Genomic DNA, 19,264 nt, shown 5'->3' on the forward strand with positions numbered 1-19,264 from the left:
TCTGTAAAAAAAAAAAAAATTGTCTGATACAGCCTAAACAGAAGTTTTAAGATGCACTAAATCTGTTCATGTTAGAACGCCTTTATTAGCACTATTCCCAAGCTGAGACAACTAAACTAATTCCTTTTTCTCCCTCCATCTCTTTTTTCAATTTTTACAACAAACTCAACTATTTTTTAATGTTTCTAGAAAATTCAAAGTAATTTACTCTGCCCTTATGCTCACATGATTTTCAGTCAACTCCCTCAGGATTCTGACCATGCAGTTGTAAAATCTGACATTTGACACAAACTGTCAAATATTTACATCACTTGAACATCCATCAAAACCAAACTCTAAATTTCTCTTTCCATTTAACATTACCTGACATTTTTAAGCATGTACAGGACTTCTGATGGCAAGTGAGAATTCTTAACATCAAATTCAGTCAGATCTGCCTCTAGCAAAGAAGGAGGAGGTTCTTTCCTCTGTAGAGTTGGACATTCCTTCTTAATACGCAGAATCCTACAAAGAAAAAAGGAAGTTCAGGATGTTCCCTCATTTGTACTGATACAAAATATTAAATTTGTACTAATAGGAAATGTTAAATAAGTGTATAGTAAATACTAAAATTCACCATCCCAAGTTACCAAGTTAATTATCAGTTCCCTAAAACATTCCACTCTCCTGCCTTTCCTCACCAAAACCATCCCAGTTCACAAAACCTCCCAGCTGATCCACAACTGACAGGACTGGGAAAAACTAACAGCTACAGAAAAGGGCTCTGCCAGGGATAAGTTCCACATCACAAACAAAAACCCCACACCAGCCCCCTCGATGTGAATTTTCCCCTTCCCCAAGTCCCAAGTACCTTTTAGCCAGAGATAAAACCTTTGCCCGTTTCCGCATCCTTTGGCGAGGGACGGTGTTCCCAACCAGAGAGTTGGGAAGAGTTGTAACCTAGGGGAATATCACGGACACAAAAACAGTCACAAAACCCCAAAACAAAAAAAAAAAAAAAAACCAACCCTGCTGAGGCACTAACACATTTACCAGCCATTAGAGTGTGTGCAGAGTGAAGAGCTCATGTAAGACCTCGGAGGATTGGAATATCTACTTCAGGATCACTTCCTTTCTATAAAACAAGTAGAGTATATTTTGATTTTACCAATCAACTACTACAGTGCTAATGGATGGTAGAGGGGAAGGACTCTTGGTTGTGGCTCTCATTCAGGAACACTCAGCATCAGGAAGAGGAGTAAGGCACCAATCTCTGCTCTGGGACAGGGACAGGAGCCAGGCAACGGCTGGGGCTGGGCCAGGGCAGGTCAGGCTGGAGAGCAGGAAAGGTTCTTCCCCCAGAGGGTGCTGGCCCTGCCCAGGCTCCCCAGGGAATGGGCACGGCCCCGAGGCTGCCAGAGCTCCAGGAGCGTTGGGCCAGCGCTGCCAGGGATGCCCAGGGTGGGGTTGGTGGGGGTCTGGGCAGGGACAGGGGCTGCACTGCATGATCCTGGTGGACATCCTGAGAATATTCCAGGATTCTATCTGGCTCTGATGGTGACAAGCCAAGGCTTTCCCTTGCATTTCCTAGTTCCCAGGTGCCACCCTCTGGAGAAACACCACAACTACACCAAGCAAGCCCCTCATTAGGTATTTCCAAAACATTCCCAGTTTTCCATCCGTTATCCAAAGAGTTGAATCTCTGTAAAAAGTTTCTGTTGCAAAAGGAATCTTTAATTGGTTCGGAGGGATTTTTTTCTTTTTGTAAGTAAAATCTTGGTATGTTATCAAAAACCCATGAAGTGCAACCTGCAGCAGTTTGGGTGTAATGTTCTCTGCCTTACTCAGGAAGAAAAGCAAAAAGTAAGGTCTAAAACTCAAACAAAAAACTAACTGATATTATTTTCCTATGTGTAATTCTAAGCATTCTTTACTTATGTGAATTACATATAAACAGCTTGGTTAAAAATTATTCAAATTAAGAAATTTCATATGAAAATCATGAAGAATATTAAAATTATGACATTGCACACACAAAATTTCCTCTCATTGAGGGCTTTTTTGGCCAAGTTCTTCTTAAAGGCTGACTTGCTATGCAAGATTCAGGGAGTAACCACCTCCTTCACAATGAAACAGCTCCAGAACTGAATATTAAACCCACCAGTGTCTAATTAGGCCAAAGTGTTTGAATTCACCTCAGTGAAGTGTGGAAGGCAGAGGATGGGGCAGCTCACAGGAGGAAGCGTTCCTCCACACAGGGTGACTAAGGATGGTTACTTCCCTGTACCTTATTTTTCTACAGATGTTGGTTTGCAGTGAGTGCACACCCAGACTTGGCAGCACAGGGAACAGCCAGGATCCTGTGAGGATGGTGAAGCCCTGGCACAGAGTGCCCAGAGAAGCTGTGGCTGCCCCTGGATCCCTGGAAGTGTCTGAGGCCAGGCTGGACGGGGCTTGGAGCAGCCTGGGATAGTGGAAGGTGTCTATGTCCCTGGCAGGGGTGGAATGGTTTAAGGTTCTTTCCAACCCAAACCAGTCTGGGTTTCTGGGATATTTAATCAATTCCATACAGGAGTTAGATATTCATTGATTTATTACTGCCTTTGGTGACTGCAAATATTTTTCAAAGAGGAAAGGTCTGGCCAGAAAGAGAAGCTGCTGCTGCTCCATCAGCAATCCAGTCAGTGTTGCAGGAGTTGTGAAACATCCACAACATCCCAGTGAGATTTACAGGTTGAAGGCCCTGGGCCAGGCTCAGCAAGTGAGCTACTGCAAACTTTACACCTCCCAAACTGGATTTTAATCTTTCCTTCCCTCCCCCTGTGCCAGGTGCCCTCACCTTCCTCATGATCTTCCTCCCGTAGAACATCACTTTGTCCCTCTTGCGAAACCTGTACTGAGGCACGTGTGGCTGAAGTTGCTCTGAAACAGAAGCATCGCATCAGAAACCACCTTCAGCAGCTGGGAGAACACCTGAGCACAGCTTGGGGGCTTTGCTGCCTCCAGAACAGCTCCTGTGGGCAGTGTTTGGAATTGAAGCCACCCTGGGATCCCTCATTCCCCAGCTCTGGCCAAGCCAGACCCAGGCAGGGCTGCCTGGAGGCTCCACCTCAGCCCCAGAGGAGATAAAGGGCTCTCTGAGCAGACAGAAGGGTTGGGTAGTTTTAATCTCCTGAAGGAAACCTCTAATTCAATCATTTCTCCTTCCTGTGACAGTGAAATCACAGTAGGGTTGAATTCCTCCGCATAATTCACCACTGATCCCGAGGCTGACCCTGCTCATACACCAAAGAAATAAAACCTCCGCGTCCTGCGTGTGACAGCTCTGGGTTCAGACCAGGGGAAGGGAACCAACACAAGTTCTCCATCCTTTAAAGCTGCTGTCCTGCAAGAAGCACACCCCTACAGCAAACAGCTACCCGAGAAAACTACAAAAAACTCCAGATCAATGGAAAAATTGGTTTTAAAGCTTACATGGTTATCAAGTACTTACTAGACTGTCTCACTCTTCTGTACACGACAAACACAACAACTGCTATAAGCAACAGTGCAACTGCAGCTCCAATTGCAATTCCAGTCAGCTGGGAGGGGAATTTAGGGAGAAAGAAGTTAATAATTTTCTACGTCAGAAGTTACTACATATTTTTGAAGGGCTGAAGAGCACTCAGCACAGTGAGATGTCTAAAAGCCAAGCACATTCATAAATACTTGATTTATAATTCAAACAACCTCATATGCAGTCCTAAGATCACATGGAAAATATTCCATGTTTTTCTTCCCAAAGATCTGGGAGCTGATCAACTCAACGTACAGGAGGTGCATGAGGGCATGGAGGGACAGGACAAGGGGAAAGGGCCTCAGGATGAAGGAGGGTTGATGGGATATTGGGAAATCCTTCCCTGGGAGGGTGGGCAGGCCCTGGCACAGGCTGCCCAGAGCAGCTGTGGCTGCCCCTGGATCCCTGGCAGTGCCCAAGGCCAGGCTGGACAGGGCTGGGAGCAGCCTGGGACAGTGGGAGGTGTCCCTATCCATGGCAGGGAGTGGAACTGGGTGGGCTTCAGGGTCCCTTTCAGCCCAAACCAGCCTGGGATTCTAAATAACAGAAATTAATTCCTGCCTCGTGCACAGTGACAGCAAAGAAACAAACATTCAGACTTTGGCAGTGACTTAGCAGAGCTCGTGGAGCTCAGGAGAAGCTGCTGTAGATGTACCCCCAACCCTCAGTCAGCTGACTGCAGCTCTACTTTACCATGGTGGTCTGGATCCTGTCCTCCACAAACTGCAGGATGGGGGTCCCACCTCCTGGCAACACAGCCTGGCACCAAAAGAAAGGTTAAATTAGTTTCCCACAGCTGGAAAAAAGTCCCCATAAAAAACATCTCAACCAACTTGTGTTTTTCATTGACTTATAACCCACTTTGCAAACAGAAACATTCAGTGGAAAGGGATCAGTAGGGGAGTTTTGTGTTGCTGTCAGTTCAGTGCAGTCCTAAACAGGCCTAAACTAGGGTCAAACAGAGCCGAACACTTTTTTTAATCATTCTATGTTATTCAGAGCAACAAGGATGAGAATGGAATGCAAAAGACTTTATGAGACTGAGAAAACAAGTCACAAACCAGCACATTAAAGTCATCATAAAAAGCAGATGATGCACATGGGCAGAAGCCCTGAGCTCAGGTGTGCTGTCCTGGGACCTGTGTCCACCAGTGTCACTCAGGAATAAAACCTGGCACCTAAAACAGTCTCACAAACGCCAACCCAAACCTTAAGAGAAAGGGGGAAAAGGCAAAACTATTCTTAGGAACAAGTGAAAACAACGTGAGTACAAGGACAAGGACAAATACATTTCCCTCTAAATCTTGAACCTTAAAAGCACTTGAATTAAACCCAGCACACAGTTCAGGTCCCATTCCTGCCTGTGGTTCCAGATCTGGATGACAGCTGAACTCAGCTTTGCCACCAAGAGAAAAATGAAGGGTACATCAAGTCACCAAACTGGTCTCTGCAATGGAATTCATTCCAGTTTTACAGCACAAAGGAAACTCCTGCCAGACCAGTCACCTCACACAGATCCCTGGGCTCACTTTGCCTTCTCAGGTCACTTTAGCACTTTAATGTTTAGCTTCCCAATTTGAGTCAAGGTAACTCTGTCATTTTTGTAATCAGACTATTACTCATGGGATTACAGTGAAATGTCACAAGATTTTGAAAAAATAAAAAGTTGAAGATGTGTCAGCAACAGGTACAACACCTGGTGACACAGAGCTCCTGGTGGAAGTCTGTTCTGGTCACTTAATGTATTTGTTTCCCCTTGACAGCACCAGGGACACTGGGACATGGACAGTTCTGCTGCTCCCCAGGCCTGTATGATCTCAAATAACACCAAAAATAGTAATTGCCAACTGACACTCACATTGCTACTGCGAGGGGAGAAACAAATCCACGGGGAAAAGAACAAAACACAAACATGCCCAGGCTGGGGCCTCAGTGCAGAAAAGCAACAAGGGAAAAAGGAAATTCAGAGCTCCAAGAACCCCTGAGAGGCTCTTGCGACGTTTTCACGTGTGACAGTGTGATACTCCCTGCTCAGACTCGGGGGGGTCCTTCCCAGCTTGGACAATCCTTGGACACGCAGAGGAAGCAAAGCAGCCAGGCTGAGCTGTGCAGACACCTGAGACGTGTCAGTGATTGCTGTGACAGCTCCTGGGGCAGGAATGAGGTCACAGCCAAGTCACCAGGGCAGCTCCTCTCTGAGGAGGGCTGTGCTCAGCACCCCAACCCAAGGATTCACCTCACCCAGCCCCAAAGAACCCTCAGACCCACAACACCTGTGGGACCACCCTGCATTGAACACGGAGCAGACACCTGCCCGGAGTATGGACTGACACCAAGAGCGTTTCTCTGCTTCCTCGCGTCCAAGTTTCCTTAAGAACTCGAGGCTGAGAAGCAATCAGCACAAATATGCAGCTCACACCCATCCAGGGTCCAGGCACCCAGCACTGCTGAGAGTCCAACTCCTCCTCACTGCAGTCCAAGGCAAACACTGACACATTCCCCGGCCAGGCAGGGGTGGGAAAGGCTTATCAGCCCTGAAAACAAGGACTTAAAATTGGGATTAGCCCAAAACACAGGGCTTCCTCACAGCTCAGAGGCACCCGTGGCTTGTTTTGACTACGGAACTGGATTTTCACAAAGCATTGTTAACTGTGTACAAGTACATTGTGTGTGTGTTTTAGTTATGAGAACTATTTCTTCTCATGGGGTTTGTTTTTCACGACTAGGGAAAGCATCATGTGAGTCTGTTGGTCTGTGAGTTTCACATTTGTGATTAAAAACAAATGCAAGAAGTGCAGTCTGCCAGAATTCTGCAACTCCTCCTTCTTTTGGCTAAAAATGAAAGCATTTGAATCGTAGCATTATTAAAACAGTTTAGAATATGAAGCAGAGCATGAATAGTTTGCAAGAAATAAAAAACATGCACAATAAAAATGGGACCAATCCTTAAAAGTTGGAAAGGATAAAACTCCCATCAGGAAAGGCTCTTTCGAAGTTAAAGCATCTAAAGGCATTGTCCCAGTGCTATCAAATTAGGTACGGCTGCTTTCAGCTTCTGGAAACACTCACAGGAAATAAGTAAGTCCAAAAACAGGAACAAAACAAACAATTGTACCTCAAGGCTGGTGCTGTTGTCCCCTTCATCCATGTCTGGAGGTGAGGCGGGAGCAGAGACTAAAGCAAAGACAAGACTGAGTAAAGAGATGACCGCAGCTTCTGATCCAAACTCTTGAACAACACAAGAGGAACGATAATTTTTTAACCTTATCCTCCCTTTGTACTGAGCAATAAAACCCAGCAGTGAAGTGCTGGGGGACGAGACTTCTCCCGAAGAAACCTCTCCACAGCCACGGGGATTTAGACAGAGACTCGCCGGGAGCCTCTCCACACGGAGAGAGGCTGTGGGACAGGTCTGTGCCCGGTGCCACGGCCGGACCCATCCCTGCTCCCTGCGGAAAGCAAACACCGGGACGGGCAGTGCCCGGGGGCAGCACCGACACTGCCCGGGCAGGGACCGGGCACCGACCGCGGGTCACCCTCATGCTCACCCCCGGCCGGACCCGGGTCGCCCTCCCGGCCACCCCCAGGTGCTCTGCCTGGCCCCGTTTCGCCGGGCTACAGCTCGGGACACGGCCTCCAAACAAGACAACAACTCCTGCCGCCGGGCCTGCGGCACCGGCACCGGCACCGGCACCGGCCGGGGGCACGGCGCGGCTGCACAAGCCCGCCAGGCCCGCGTCCCTCCGCCGCGCTCCAGCGATCCCCGGCACGCTCTTCACCTGCTTCTGCTCCTGCCCCCGCCATCATCTCGGTGCCGGTGCCGGCCCCAGCCCCTGTCCCGGTGCCGGTGCCGGTGCCGGTGCCGCCCGGGCGCCCGCAGTCCCGGGCCGGGGGCGAAGGGCGCTGAGCGCAGACCCCGCCCGCCGCCGCCAGGGGGCGCGGCCGCGCCAGGCCCCGCCCACACCGCGGGCCGCTCGCTGCTGATTGGCGGGGAAAGCCCCCCTAGAGCCGTTCGCGTGGGGGCAGCATGGGCGCTGCGGATTGGCTGGCGCGGCGCGGCCAATGGGAGCGGGCGCTGTTGGGGTGTGCGGAGGCGGGAGCGCCGCGGGGCCGCTCCGGGCCGTGAGGGGGACCCGGCCTCGGTGCTCGCAGGGACCGGCCCCGCCTCCGCTGAGCCCCCCGGGCGCTCTCCGGGACGCGCTCCGGCTTCGCCAATTCCTCGGTGGCCGCGGGGACCGGTCCGGTCTCTCTGAGCTCCCGGCTGCCATCAAGGACCGGCTCGGCTCGCTGAGGCCCCGGTGCACGCAGGGCCCGGCTCCGATCCCGCTGAGCCCTCGGTGCCCGGCATGGGGCTGCTGACCCAGCTAGTGCGCGGGCTGGTGCGCGGCGCCGACCGCGTGTCGCCGTTCACCAGCAAGCGCGGCCCCCGGAGCCACAACAAAGGCCGCGGTGCCAAGAAGCTGGGCGTGCTCACCCGCAACAAGAAGTTCCTCCTCGTCAAGGAGATGGTGCCCGAGTTCGTCGTGCCCGACCTGACGGGCTTCAAGCTGCGGCCCTACGTGTCGTACCGCGCCCCCGAGGGCTCCGAGCCGCCCGTGACGGCCAAGCAGCTCTTCGAGCAGCTGGTGGCTCCGCGCATCGAGAAGGACGTGAAGGACGGCACATTCGACCCCAACAACCTGGAGAAGTACGGCTTCGAGCCCACGCAGGAGGGCAAGCTCTTCCAGCTCTTCCCCAAGAACTACGTGCGGTAGGGAGCGGGCAGTGGTACCGCCGGGCAGTACGGGCCAGGCTCCGTCACTGAACATTACAGCAGTTCCTTCTGCCGTGTTCTGCTGTAATACCTGATTGAAATCCTGGTGAAATCTGCGGTTTGATTTCCCATCCGCGTCTGGTAATTCCTCTGGGAGGCAGCTGTGCCCGCTGAGCAGAGCCTCTCTGGGCTTCTGAGGATGAGGGGTCTGTGACGTTTCTAAATACAAAGTACTGCAGAGTTTAAGAATTAAATTTTAAAAATTAAATTAAGACTGAAAGCGTTCACTGTGGGAGAAAGGAAGCAAGATTAGTGGATGCTGGTCTGTGATGGTCACTTAGTGTGGAATAAGGGCTGCCAGATGAGTCCTTACTGTGGTGGTTAAAACCCCCACATTTTCGGGGCTGGGCGGGGCTGTGGTGGAGTGGGGGTGCTGCAGCCCCAGTCACAGAAGGATGAGCTGTGATCAGGGATCAGCCGCAGTGGGGATGGGGAAGGCACAGCTTTTCTAACTGAACTCGGCGTTTTTCACCTCCTGTGAAGCTGATCAGAACAAGTCACACACAAGTGGCTGTTTCCTGCCTTGCTGCTGTTGGCAGACGTGGCCCTTCAGCCCTTCCCTTCTGAGACTTGCTGCCCAGCCAGGGCACTTGGCAGGTGGCTGGAGGGGGATGCAAGGCTGGAGAGCAGGAGATCCTGTGCCCTTTGCTGCCAATTCCAGCTTGCTCTTGTCCACATTGTTTGCCTCACACCTCATGTGAAGGCAGGTAATAACTGGCTTGCCTCATTTCTCTGAGCAAAGCAAGGCCTGGCCTAAAGCTTAAACCAGGCTGGTCCCAGTTGGTGTCGCTGCTCCAGCTTTGCTGCCCTCGGGCTGTTCCCTCTCGCTCTCTCAGGGCAATAAAAGCATTACAACCTTTAAAACAGATACAGGGACACACCCTCGGTTTTCCCAGGAAACTGGATTGTCCACTCCGACTCCCAAAGAATATTCACCCCTTGGACCCGAGCCCAGCCGTCCCAGGCCAGGGCAGAAGATCTTCATAAGGACTGTCAAGTAATTTGATTTTTTTAAAACTCAAAACAACAACAACAACAAAAAAAGATAAATCACTTATATTGGTTTTATTTTAGAAACATCCAAAAATAACATGTTTTTTCTTTAGCAAAAGCTCTTGTTTTCGTTACTAATATTAATCTTCATGTAACAGTGCTCCAGAGTATTTGCTAAAATACACATTCACCCTTGAGGAGGGGATTTCAAAGCAGCAAAGCTCTCATCTGCTGCACCCTCATTTAGTTGCAGCACTGTTACACAGAGACCTGTTGCTGGTGTTTCTTTCCCTCCAGATAACTCATTCTTTAGGACCCTCAAAGACAAACCATGCAAGCTAAAAGTTACTGATCTAGTTTAAGCTGGTTTTTTGTTTCTAGGAATAGAGAAAATGTTCCAGAAAGGGTGTTTTGCTGATATTTCACAGTGAAAAAAAGCTAATGGAGCAACCATGAGAAATCCTGCAGCCATTCCTGGAGGTAGTTAGGGCAATGCTGTTAAGATTTTGGTTTCTGTACTTTAGATTTAAAAAGATATCAAGAAACACCGCTTATACTTTTTGGAGGTTTTGATCTTAAAGCTGTTCACCTTTTAAAAACTGAGTTTGACTTTGGACCTAAAGGTCGTGCTGTGGAGAGCAGAAAGAATGAGCTGAATACTGAGAGGCCATGGGGGTGGTTGAGTGGCACTAAAATGTGGTGATGGTGGGGTCACTACAGGATTTATCTGATCCAGGGTGTGCTCAGCTGGGAATGATGAAGGAGTTTGTAGTCAGGTGATGAGTGATGGAAAATGGTGGAGAAGCACCAGGATCCTCACAAGGAGGATCCCACAGCACTTCCCATCACACAGTCTGCACTTCCTTCTGAACCAGAACTTCTCTCTGTTAAACATCACTGTGAGCACATTGCGCTGCATCTGGCCTGTCTGAGCTCTCCTCCCATCACACAGCCAAGCCTCTGCTCAGGGGCTTTTCTGAGACATTCAGGAAACCTTCTGATCACTTACTGGGTCTGCACAGCAGCACGACCAAGTCTGGTTTGTGAGGGAAGGAGGAGAACGGGCTTAACAGATCCATTGTGAAATGCAAACCAGCCTTGAAAGGATTCAGATCTGAGGTACAAAGCAGCAGCCTGTGAGAGGAGGGCTGTTCCACGTGGAACTAGGACATTAAGGGAAAAACTAAATTAACCTGTCTGCTCATGACCACAGGTCTCTAAGCAAAGGCTTCTCTCTGTGCTGAAAATAAACCACCAGGAAGCCCAGCAGTGTTGGCCTTGAAGGACTCCCAAGCTCAGCAGTAAGATGGGAAAGCCCAGGAGTAAGGGCAGAAGTTAGGGCATTAAGTTCAGCTGTCACTCTCGTTCAGGAGTTCTCCCTCTTCCATTGGGACTGGTCAATGCAAACTTTCAGCTGTTCTTTCACATGGAGATCTAGGACTTTGTACATCTGGAGGGGTCACCAGGCTCATCTCCCACTTCCAGACGTGGAGGATGTTGTCATAGAAAGAACAAGTGGCCACAATGCTCGTTTCTTTGGGGCTGTCTGGAGACCTGGCTGAGTCACTGCCTCTGTCCAGGCCCATTCCATTGGGTCTCTTGGCTCCTAAGTCAGAGCCGCTGGCCGACCCCGGATCTGCCCCTTGGGCAGCCAAATTTAAACTTCCCTTTAAACCAGAGCCCCTGACCAGTCCAGGATCCCCAGCCAGCTTCGGCCCTGCTCCTGCTGCGAGTGCCACAGCAGGGCTTTCACTCTCCTCATCCAGGATTACATCAAAAGTAGCTGTAGGAGACTCATAAATGATCTTCAGGTTCTGGACCTGCAAATTCAGCCCCTCATCTCCTTGCCCTGATGCTCCTACAAGCTCCTCTGAAGGCTGGCACGCAGCAGCAAGGTCCTGGCTTGCAGGCAAGGAATCCCTCGGACACAGCCTTGACCAGTCAGCCCCATAGGCCAAGGAATTGTGCAGGACATAGGATGAGAGGATGATACATTCCTCTGTGTTTTCCGCTTAAAAAAAAAAAGATAAATGATATTACTTAGGAATCAAGTTGTAGGTTATGGCAAAGTGCTCAGCAGCCAGTCCTGCATTGGCTGTGTCTCATGGGAACAGTCCTCTGGTTATTGCTTTCTTCACCAGTGAGTGAAGCATTCCAGGAGGAATGAGGTACTGACTATTTTTCAGCCACCTCTCAATGGCCTTGCTTATTCCTGGGTCAGCAGCAGAGGAGAAGAGGGTTTAACATGCATGAGATTAAAGAGCATCATTATTCAGTGTGCCTGAAGGCTCAAGACAGAAAGACTGATCACACCACAACATTCACTGAGCCATGAACACATCTGGGGGATAGCCAGGTCCTGGTCATTAATACACTGCAGATGTTTTTCCTGTCAGTTTTCAGCGTTTGACTCTGACAGTAAGTGGACATCAAGTTCCTTCCTTCCCCACACAGGAGAAATGCCATCCTCATTTCCTAAGCTGTTGATCTGGCCAAAGTCTGGAGAGCTGAGGAAGCCAACCATCCTCTGTCAGACTGCATTTGTAATGTGAATGCAAACGACTTTTTCACCATGGAAGCACCTCGTGATTCACATGAAGGGAATCATGTTATTCTGGATTAACCAGGCTGCAAAGCACTTCCTTCCTGAGGCAATAACTGATTCCCCAGGAGGTCAGTGACTCCTGCTAACAGGGAAGCACCACCTGACAGTTGGAAGCACCTCTCTGAACTATCACAATGAACACAAACCCAGAATGGTTGTGCCCTCACACCAAACACAAAGGCTTTCCTCCCATGAAAAGAAGTTTTGAGAGATTTACACAGATACTGACAGGGCCTTGATATTGATACTCCCTGCCTTGGCACAACCAAGCAGGCCAAGAGAGTGCACAGATGTGGAAAAGCTGGGAGTGACCTTAATTTGGAACAGAAATCTATGGCTATTAACATCTCAATCCTTCCTAATGCCTCCCATGAACCTGGAGGCAGCAAAGGAGTGCGGCAGAGCAGCCCTGGAGCACCGCTGTTCCCTGGACACTCACCCAGGCTCCCGCGGCAGTCGAGGATCTTGAAGCCACTCTGCATGCAGGCTGCCAAGAGCACGAAATCACACGTGGGGTGCCACTTCAGCCTCCACACCCCACCTTCCACGTGGGTGTCAGCCAGCGGCTGCCTCATGTTCCGGGTGTCCCACAGCAGCACGTGCTCGTCATAGCTGGGGACATGCCACAAACAGGCAGAAAAGCACAGCCAAGTCAGGGCACAGAAGAAAGGTAGGAAAGACCACGTGCTCTGCACAACACAGAATTTCTGCAGTGGCAGCAGCACGTTCAGGTCATAGAGGAGGTTGGTCACACCAGGAGAGAGCAGCTGGAAGGGACTCACCTTCCTGTGGCCAAGAGATTCTCCCGGTGGGGACTGCACTGAATGCTGCACACACCCATGGAATGTCTGCAGAGGGAAGAGACAGCAATTCGAGAAGGGCTTCTTCCGTGAATTTCAAGGATTTTGAGTCCACATTATTTCATCAAGGTGTCTCAGGAGAGGTAAGCTCAAAATTTCAGTCCAGTGACCTACCCAAGCAGTTTCATCTACACAGTCCAACAGCTTTCCCAGGGACAAAACCTCTACTCACACCATCTCTCAGCACAAGTATTTTCCAGTAATATCTACCCCATAAAGTGCTGCTCAAAGGCCCTAAGAACTCCAGCAGAACAACTCCATCCCCAGGAGGCTTTACTCCCAAAATTAGTATTTCCATAGCCGTAGTCCCCAGTGTAGTTTAAGTTTACATACGGAATTCCACTGGAGAGCTGTGTATATTGTTTTAACCATTTCTTAAAGTAAGATAGAAAAGAGATCATTTCAAATAACTAAACAGTAGAGAACAAAATATTTTCTAAAAAACATTCAATAATAGTATATCCAAATTTAACACACAGAAAATTTGCCAAAATAAAAGTGTAAATCAGGATCATTTTTTACAAAGAAATTACCACCTTCTTCACATGTGGAAGTCAGCACTTGGTTTATTGTTAAAGGACATAGAGAAGAAAGTTTCAACCTGACGTTGTTCTGATGAAAAAAAACTAATAGATGTCTCCATCTCCCAAGGGAGGCAGAACCAGGATCCACTATTATAGTGCATCTCTGAATTCAGTGGCTTGGGCAGAGGCAGGGCAGCAGAGGGTGTTTCCACCCCAGTGCTGGAGGGCTGGGCGTGGACAGGTCTCACTCACCTCCTGCTGGTGAAGAGTGGAGCCTCCGGACTGCACCTGGTGTCCCAGCCCTTGAGCAGGCTGTCATCCCCTCCTGCCCAGGGACAAAACACTGTGACCCTCAGCACCAGCCCTGAGCATGGGGCAAAACAGTGCCAAGAGTCTGCAGCTCCTCCCGAGGGGCAGCTCCCATCTCTGCTCTGGGACAGGGACAGGAGCCAGGGAACGGCTGGAGCTGGGCCAGGGCAGGTCAGGCTGGAGAGCAGGAAAGGTTCTTCCCCCAGAGGGTGCTGGCACTGCCCAGGCTCCCCAGGGAATGGGCACGGCCCCGAGGCTGCCAGAGCTCCAGGAGCGTTGGGCCAGCGCTGCCAGGGATGCCCAGGGTGGGGTTGGTGGGGGTCTGGGCAGGGCCAGGGGTTGGATTGATGATCCTGGTAGTCCCCTCCTGCTCAGGGCAGTCTCTGACACAGAGGTGATGCTTTCCAGCCCTGGGATCTCACAGAATTTAACAGACACATCAAAAATCACATTAGGCTCGCAGTACTCATCACCACAGAAAACACAAGTGGTGTCATTATGTTGGTACCCTCCTCTTTGGTAAGAAAATAATTAGAAGTCATAAAGACTGGACTCAAACAGCTCTCTGGCTCTTAGCATACTGCAGGAGAATATAATCTTTTTTGCCAATAGCCACCCAAAGTACAGTTTTCAGGGTACAGCTTCTCCTAATTAACTCCAACCATTTTCCACCATCAAGAAAAGAAGCCTTTCACCCCTAATCAGAGGCCCCAGCTCTTTCAAGAGGTGATGCAAGCAGCTCACCCAACCCTGGAAAGTAAAAACCAAAGGAACACATCCCCAAACAAGGGCCCCCCCGCCACCAACTGCCCCCGAGGAGATTCCCAGCCCATACACACCTGAATAAACGATATCAATGTCCCAGTAATTAAAAGCTGCAATCCAGGCCTCAAATTTGTGAGCTTCCCACTGGTTCAGGACATGCACAGAAGGAGCAGATTCATCTATGGAGAAAAGATTCAGCTTCCCCTCTGAATCACTGCTGATCACTCTTAAAGGACATCCACTACAGCAGGGTACACAAAAAACATTGGGAATTACTGCAACAATCAAGTATTTCAATTCAACTAAACACTGGCAGAGACTGGCAGCATGGTGGCAGGAATGACACATTCATACTTTTCAGCTTCATCTTAAAATCACCTGCCCCAGTGACCACCACTCCCAGCTCTCACGGGGAGCAACTACTCACACCCATGTCAGGGAAAAGAACCACTACTGGCTCTCGTCTTTCTCACAGATGCAAAACTTGACTTCTTACATGCTTCACATTACATCAATAAGCAAATTCCATGTGAAGAGGGTTGGTTTTTGTTGTTTTTTTTTCCCTCCAAGTCAGACTGACAATGCCCTTTCAGAGCCTCTTCCCTCTTCTGGAGTACAAAGAGATGTTTTATTTCCTTGCTATCACTGAAACCCAAAGCACTGGCTGATCCTGACCTTTCCAGCTCTCTTCCTGTGCCACAGTACAGTTACAGTTTCTAGCCACAATGACCTTGGAGCATTGGCAAATGTTTTGCAATTCCCAGTGCACAGATTTTCTGGCATTCCCTGACATGACCTTCTCTTTGGTTACCTGCAACTGCAGGCACTGCTTCAGTAGCCTGGGGCTTCTTCCCAGTTCTGCATCAAATGATTCAACCACACTGAATCTCCCAAGTTCCCACATAAGAGATACAGGGCCACCCCCTTCCAACAGAGATGTGAACACTGTACATTTGGCTTCTAGGAGAAGTTACTGGTCTCTCAAGTGACAACAGTGGCAGGTTTAAAGGGGCATTTCATCATGGCAACAATCATTTATCATGAAGGACAGAGACAAGAAGGAGGAATGTAAGAAGGAAGTCTTAACTGGCAATTCTACTTACTCATTAACACATTAGCACGCATAAAAACGGCTTTAATTAGCAAATTTGCCCTACAGTATTAAGCAGTGACTGCCTGATCCCCCTGGTTTCCAGCCTCACACCAAAGGCACCACCGTTCATCTGCACCTAGAGAACACATTAACCCCTCCCCCTCTGCAAGGTACAGCTAATTCAGCTTATTTCACACAGCAATGCCATTTCTGAAATCTCATGTATGAGCAGTTGAGAGGAGGAGGAGCCACTTCCAAGCCAATTCTCTCCTGTTTCTCACTAACCCATGATTAAACTTCCTACATGTGCTATTATTAGCAGTTCTTAAGGAGAACTTCACACTAAAATTTCAGCTGTTCTAAGAGCAGAGTTGGAACCAGTGGCTCCATTTGCATCCCGTTCTGGTCTTTCCTTTTAACAAAGGCAGCAGAAGACACATCCCTGGTTCACCTGCTGCCATTCCCCAGAGCACAACCTCCCATTTGTTGTTGGTTTAGTCTCTGTTCCTGTTCCAGTGGCCACAGTGTTTGTGTTCCTGTGACCTTTGCTCTGGAAACAGCAACTTCTAGAGCAGGGCCAGGGAGCCAGCTGGGATCAAGAAAGTCAAAACCACTAAAGACTGCTTCATCCAAGCCCTCAACTTCTCCTGAAAGTTGTCCCACACACCCTGGCCTCGAGCCCCAGCCTCCATCTCCCATCCTCACCATTGCTCTCGTCCAGTGGACCAGTCCAAGGACAAGGCCAGTCGCTGTGCCCCGAGATCCACCCTGAAGCGTGGCTCCAACATGCAGCTGTTCTTCTACTGGAAACAAAAGGAGTGCATTAAGACTGGGAAGACAGCAGGCACCTAACGACAGGTGCACTGCTTCCCACAGCAGGCTTTCCAGGGACTGATGAGCAAATGAGGGTTCCACACTAAAGAAGCAATGAAATGTCCCACAGCACTGTACAATCATCCAGTGCTGGCTGAGGGGCAAACGTGCACACACAGGATCTGACCCTTCTGCTGCTCGTCTCCCACCAAACCTCCCTTAAACTCTGCTTCTTCTCAGGGAGCGATGAAATGCAGCAGAAGTGATGACCCGACTGCTGAATTCCCTTACAGACTGGCCTCTGCTTTCTTTGCTCTGTCAGAATGGCTCTGATCACCCTCTTCTCTCACCACCAAAAGAAACCCCACTCTAAAAATCCTTCCCTGCTTTTACCAGCTTTGCACTTTCTGAAGTTTCCCAGTTAGGCCATACTTGTTTCCAGGGTTTACTTCTTCCCTCCTCCTGTCTCTCCTCCCCGACTTAGCAGATGGGTAGAGCCCAGCCCTACCCTTTGGTACCATGAACAAGTTCATAAAATTTATGACAAACATTATCAGAAGACAAAAGAAGTATTTAAAAAGCTAAGCATGCTGAGGAAGCCATGGAAACCAGCTTTTCTGCAAGCCCATACACACTACTAGTAAATGTAGAGATGTAGCAAACATGGGTTAAAACCAGCTTCAGCATCAGCAGGCACTGCATCCACCCACCTCACTTCCAGTCAGGTGGCAAAATTCCACAGCGCCTGTGGAGTTTGCGATGCCAACCATGGGATGTTCTGCAACAGGAATGTGGCACCTAAAAGATCAAGTTAAACAACTCTCCAATGTCCGTATTTCTTGTATTTTAGGAGGAGAGCAAAGCCATAACTTTCATTCTAACATGCACAAGGAGAAGGTATGTGACTAAAAAAATCTCACATTAAAGAAAATCTAAGGCTCCTCAAGTTCCCACACACCTGCAAGAAGGGGATTCTGTACAAAGGAGATCTACTATAGGTTATTATATAAATAAATTCGGTACAAAGTCATGACCAGTCAAGTGAGCAGAAAGTATGAAACAGAAACAAGGCAGTCTTTGCTCATTGGAACAAACTGGAAAGTATTTCCCTCCAAGAAGTCAGGAACTGTTCCATTAGTAACTATTGTAGTTGCTGCCATGCCAAAAAAGGATCCCGGGAGGAGCAGAGCGTGCTGCTGTGGCAGCGAGCCTGGCCAGGCCAGAGTTACCATTTGATGTCCAGGATGGCGGCCGTGTCAATGCGCTGGATCTCGGTCAGGGGGATGTACGGCTGCTCCTCGTTGTAGTGGTACAGGTAGAGCCGCCCCGTCCGGTCACAGGCCCCATTGCTCCCTCGGGAATCGCTCTGTGGCAAACACGGGAAAGAAAAGGGCAAGCTCAGCCGCGCTTCTGCCTCCGCACCCGAGATCCTGCTAGGAGCGAGGAGCAGGGCTGAGGGATGCAAGCCCCCGTCGGGGCCAGCCACGCTCACCGGAGGGGCCGCTCTGCCCGCCCTCCAGCCACCCCAGGCAGGACAAGGCACGGCCCCGCCGCGAGGACCCGGGATGGGGAATGGGGCTCGACCCGGAGGGGTCAGGCGGGGACGGGGGCTCGCCCTGGTGCGGTGTCGGCCAGGGATGGGGCCGGGGCTCGCCCCGGAGCGGTACCGGGCAGAGACGGGGATGGGGACGTGGACTCGCTCCGGAGCGGTGCTGGCCGGGCGGGGATGGGGACGTGGACTCGCTCCGGAGCGGGGCCGGCTGGGGCCGGGGCCAGGGCTCGCCCCGGAGCGGGGCCGGGCTCACCTGGTCGGGCGGGCGCAGGTGGTAGGTGCCGCAGGCCAGGATGCTGTGCCAGCCCTCCACCGGGCACCACTCCACCGCGTCCGCGCTGAACTCCGTGTCCACCACCTGCAACGTGCGCGTCCTGCACGGCGCGGCCATCGCGGGCCGGGCCCTGCTGCGCCGCCGGGGCGGCTCCCAGGAGGCTCCGGGGAGGCGGGGCCGCCGCCCGTCTGCTTCCCGGTCAGGGCGGGCCCGGGGCGGAGCTGCCCCCGCGGAGCCGCCTCTTCCCCCGGCCGGGCTGTCGGCGCACGCGGGGCTCCCGCCCGGCGCGTTCTTCCCGAGGGAAGGGGCTGCGGCTCCAGCGCCCCCCCGGTGAGGGACCCCTGCCCTGAACCCGGCAGCCGCTCACGAGAAAAATCCGGGATCAGCCTTTCCTCGCAGCGCCTCGCTTAGAGACCTTCGCCACCCCGGCACTTCCCGAGGAGACACGGGCTGGTGCCGCTGTTCCTGTCCAGAAGCTGTTCCGGACCTCGGAGCGATCCTGGTCGCTGCCCTGAGCCTTTCCCTTTCCCCTCAGTCCTTTCCCAGTCGGAGGGCGGGTCTGCACCCTCGGGATGCGCCCCGCAGCCATTCCACGGCGGTGCTGCTCCCTGCGCTCCCGTGCTCTGCTGGAGCCTGCACTGCCGCTCTTCCCCTGGCGGAAATCCTGCAGACCCAACGGTCTCGTTGCTGAGTGAAGTCAGCCAAGGCCTGGCCGTTTGCTGTTTTCCCGTAATCAACCCTACATTTATTGACACTGAATTTCATCTCCCACTCTCTCATCCTTCTGCAATTCACTCAGCCTTTATTATATTATCATTACACTGAATAATATCATCAGTGGATGTTGGCATTTTCATTATACGTTACCTTTTTTCTATATATTGGACATCCAGGTGTTTACTTCCCACCACCATAAAAACCCTCCCTTCTACTCTTCCTTTCCTGTCTTTTAAACAGTTGTCTATGTGACAACATTTCCCTATTTGACCAGCAGCTTTTCTTCCTTAAATGCCTTGAGCAAAGTCATCATTAAATGCAGTTCAAACTGTCCCAACCAAATCCCCTTTTCCCTGGTTGTTGATGCCTGGAATTGAAGCAATTCCAGTAAAGTTTTGAAGCATGATTTCC

General features: G+C 50.7%; 3 protein-coding genes and 1 long non-coding RNA gene across 5 annotated transcripts in view; 2 read left to right on the forward strand and 2 right to left on the reverse strand.

The window, feature by feature from the left end:
* The window catches only part of PNPLA7 (patatin like phospholipase domain containing 7), a 129,874-nt gene extending 122,466 nt beyond the window's left edge, over positions 1-7,408 (reverse strand). The window contains exons 1-7 of one of the 2 annotated variants that reach the window (XM_068211544.1): positions 7,315-7,408; positions 6,651-6,709; positions 4,229-4,294; positions 3,473-3,560; positions 2,819-2,901; positions 851-939; positions 364-504 (exon numbers count right to left, since the gene is read on the reverse strand). In XM_068211544.1, coding sequence (XP_068067645.1) covers positions 364-504; positions 851-939; positions 2,819-2,901; positions 3,473-3,560; positions 4,229-4,294; positions 6,651-6,709; positions 7,315-7,342 — 554 coding nt within the window. In that variant the 5' untranslated portion in view covers positions 7,343-7,408. The remainder of the gene's footprint in view (positions 1-363; positions 505-850; positions 940-2,818; positions 2,902-3,472; positions 3,561-4,228; positions 4,295-6,650; positions 6,710-7,314) is intronic. The other variant, XM_068211543.1, reaches the window with a different exon arrangement.
* LOC137486356 (uncharacterized) overlaps positions 1-19,264 on the forward strand; it is a 96,329-nt gene that overhangs the window by 71,696 nt on the left and 5,369 nt on the right. The window lies entirely within an intron of this gene.
* Positions 7,614-8,367, forward strand: MRPL41 (mitochondrial ribosomal protein L41). The gene has a single exon (XM_068211578.1). The coding sequence runs from the start codon at positions 7,882-7,884 to the stop codon at positions 8,287-8,289; it is 408 nt and encodes a 135-aa protein (XP_068067679.1). The 5' UTR covers positions 7,614-7,881; the 3' UTR covers positions 8,290-8,367.
* On the reverse strand, positions 9,399-18,365 carry DPH7 (diphthamide biosynthesis 7). Its single transcript, XM_068211571.1, has 9 exons — positions 18,116-18,365; positions 17,540-17,676; positions 17,021-17,108; positions 16,203-16,297; positions 14,479-14,645; positions 13,583-13,655; positions 12,729-12,794; positions 12,386-12,558; positions 9,399-11,352 (listed from the first exon to the last, which is right to left on the reverse strand). Exons 1-9 carry the CDS (start codon positions 18,251-18,253, stop codon positions 10,739-10,741), a joined length of 1,551 nt encoding a protein of 516 aa, XP_068067672.1. The 5' UTR covers positions 18,254-18,365; the 3' UTR covers positions 9,399-10,738.

Source organism: Anomalospiza imberbis, chromosome 21, assembly GCF_031753505.1.
Source record: "Anomalospiza imberbis isolate Cuckoo-Finch-1a 21T00152 chromosome 21, ASM3175350v1, whole genome shotgun sequence".
NCBI classification, from domain to species: domain Eukaryota; kingdom Metazoa; phylum Chordata; class Aves; order Passeriformes; family Viduidae; genus Anomalospiza; species Anomalospiza imberbis.

Excerpts from the sequence above, each read along its gene's own strand:
- MRPL41 (XM_068211578.1), top strand. The coding sequence starts at position 7,882 with ATGGGGCTGCTGACCCAGCTAGTGCGCGGGCTGGTGCGCGGCGCCGAC.
- DPH7 (XM_068211571.1), bottom strand. The coding sequence starts at position 18,253 with ATGGCCGCGCCGTGCAGGACGCGCACGTTGCAGGTGGTGGACACGGAG. Across the intron at positions 17,109-17,539 it reads GCCATCCTGGACATCAAATG|GTGCCACATTCCTGTTGCAG; the intron begins GTAACTCTGGCC and ends TTGATCTTTTAG. Across the intron at positions 16,298-17,020 it reads GCCACCTGACTGGAAGTGAG|AAGAACAGCTGCATGTTGGA; the intron begins GTGGGTGGATGC and ends TGTTTCCAGTAG.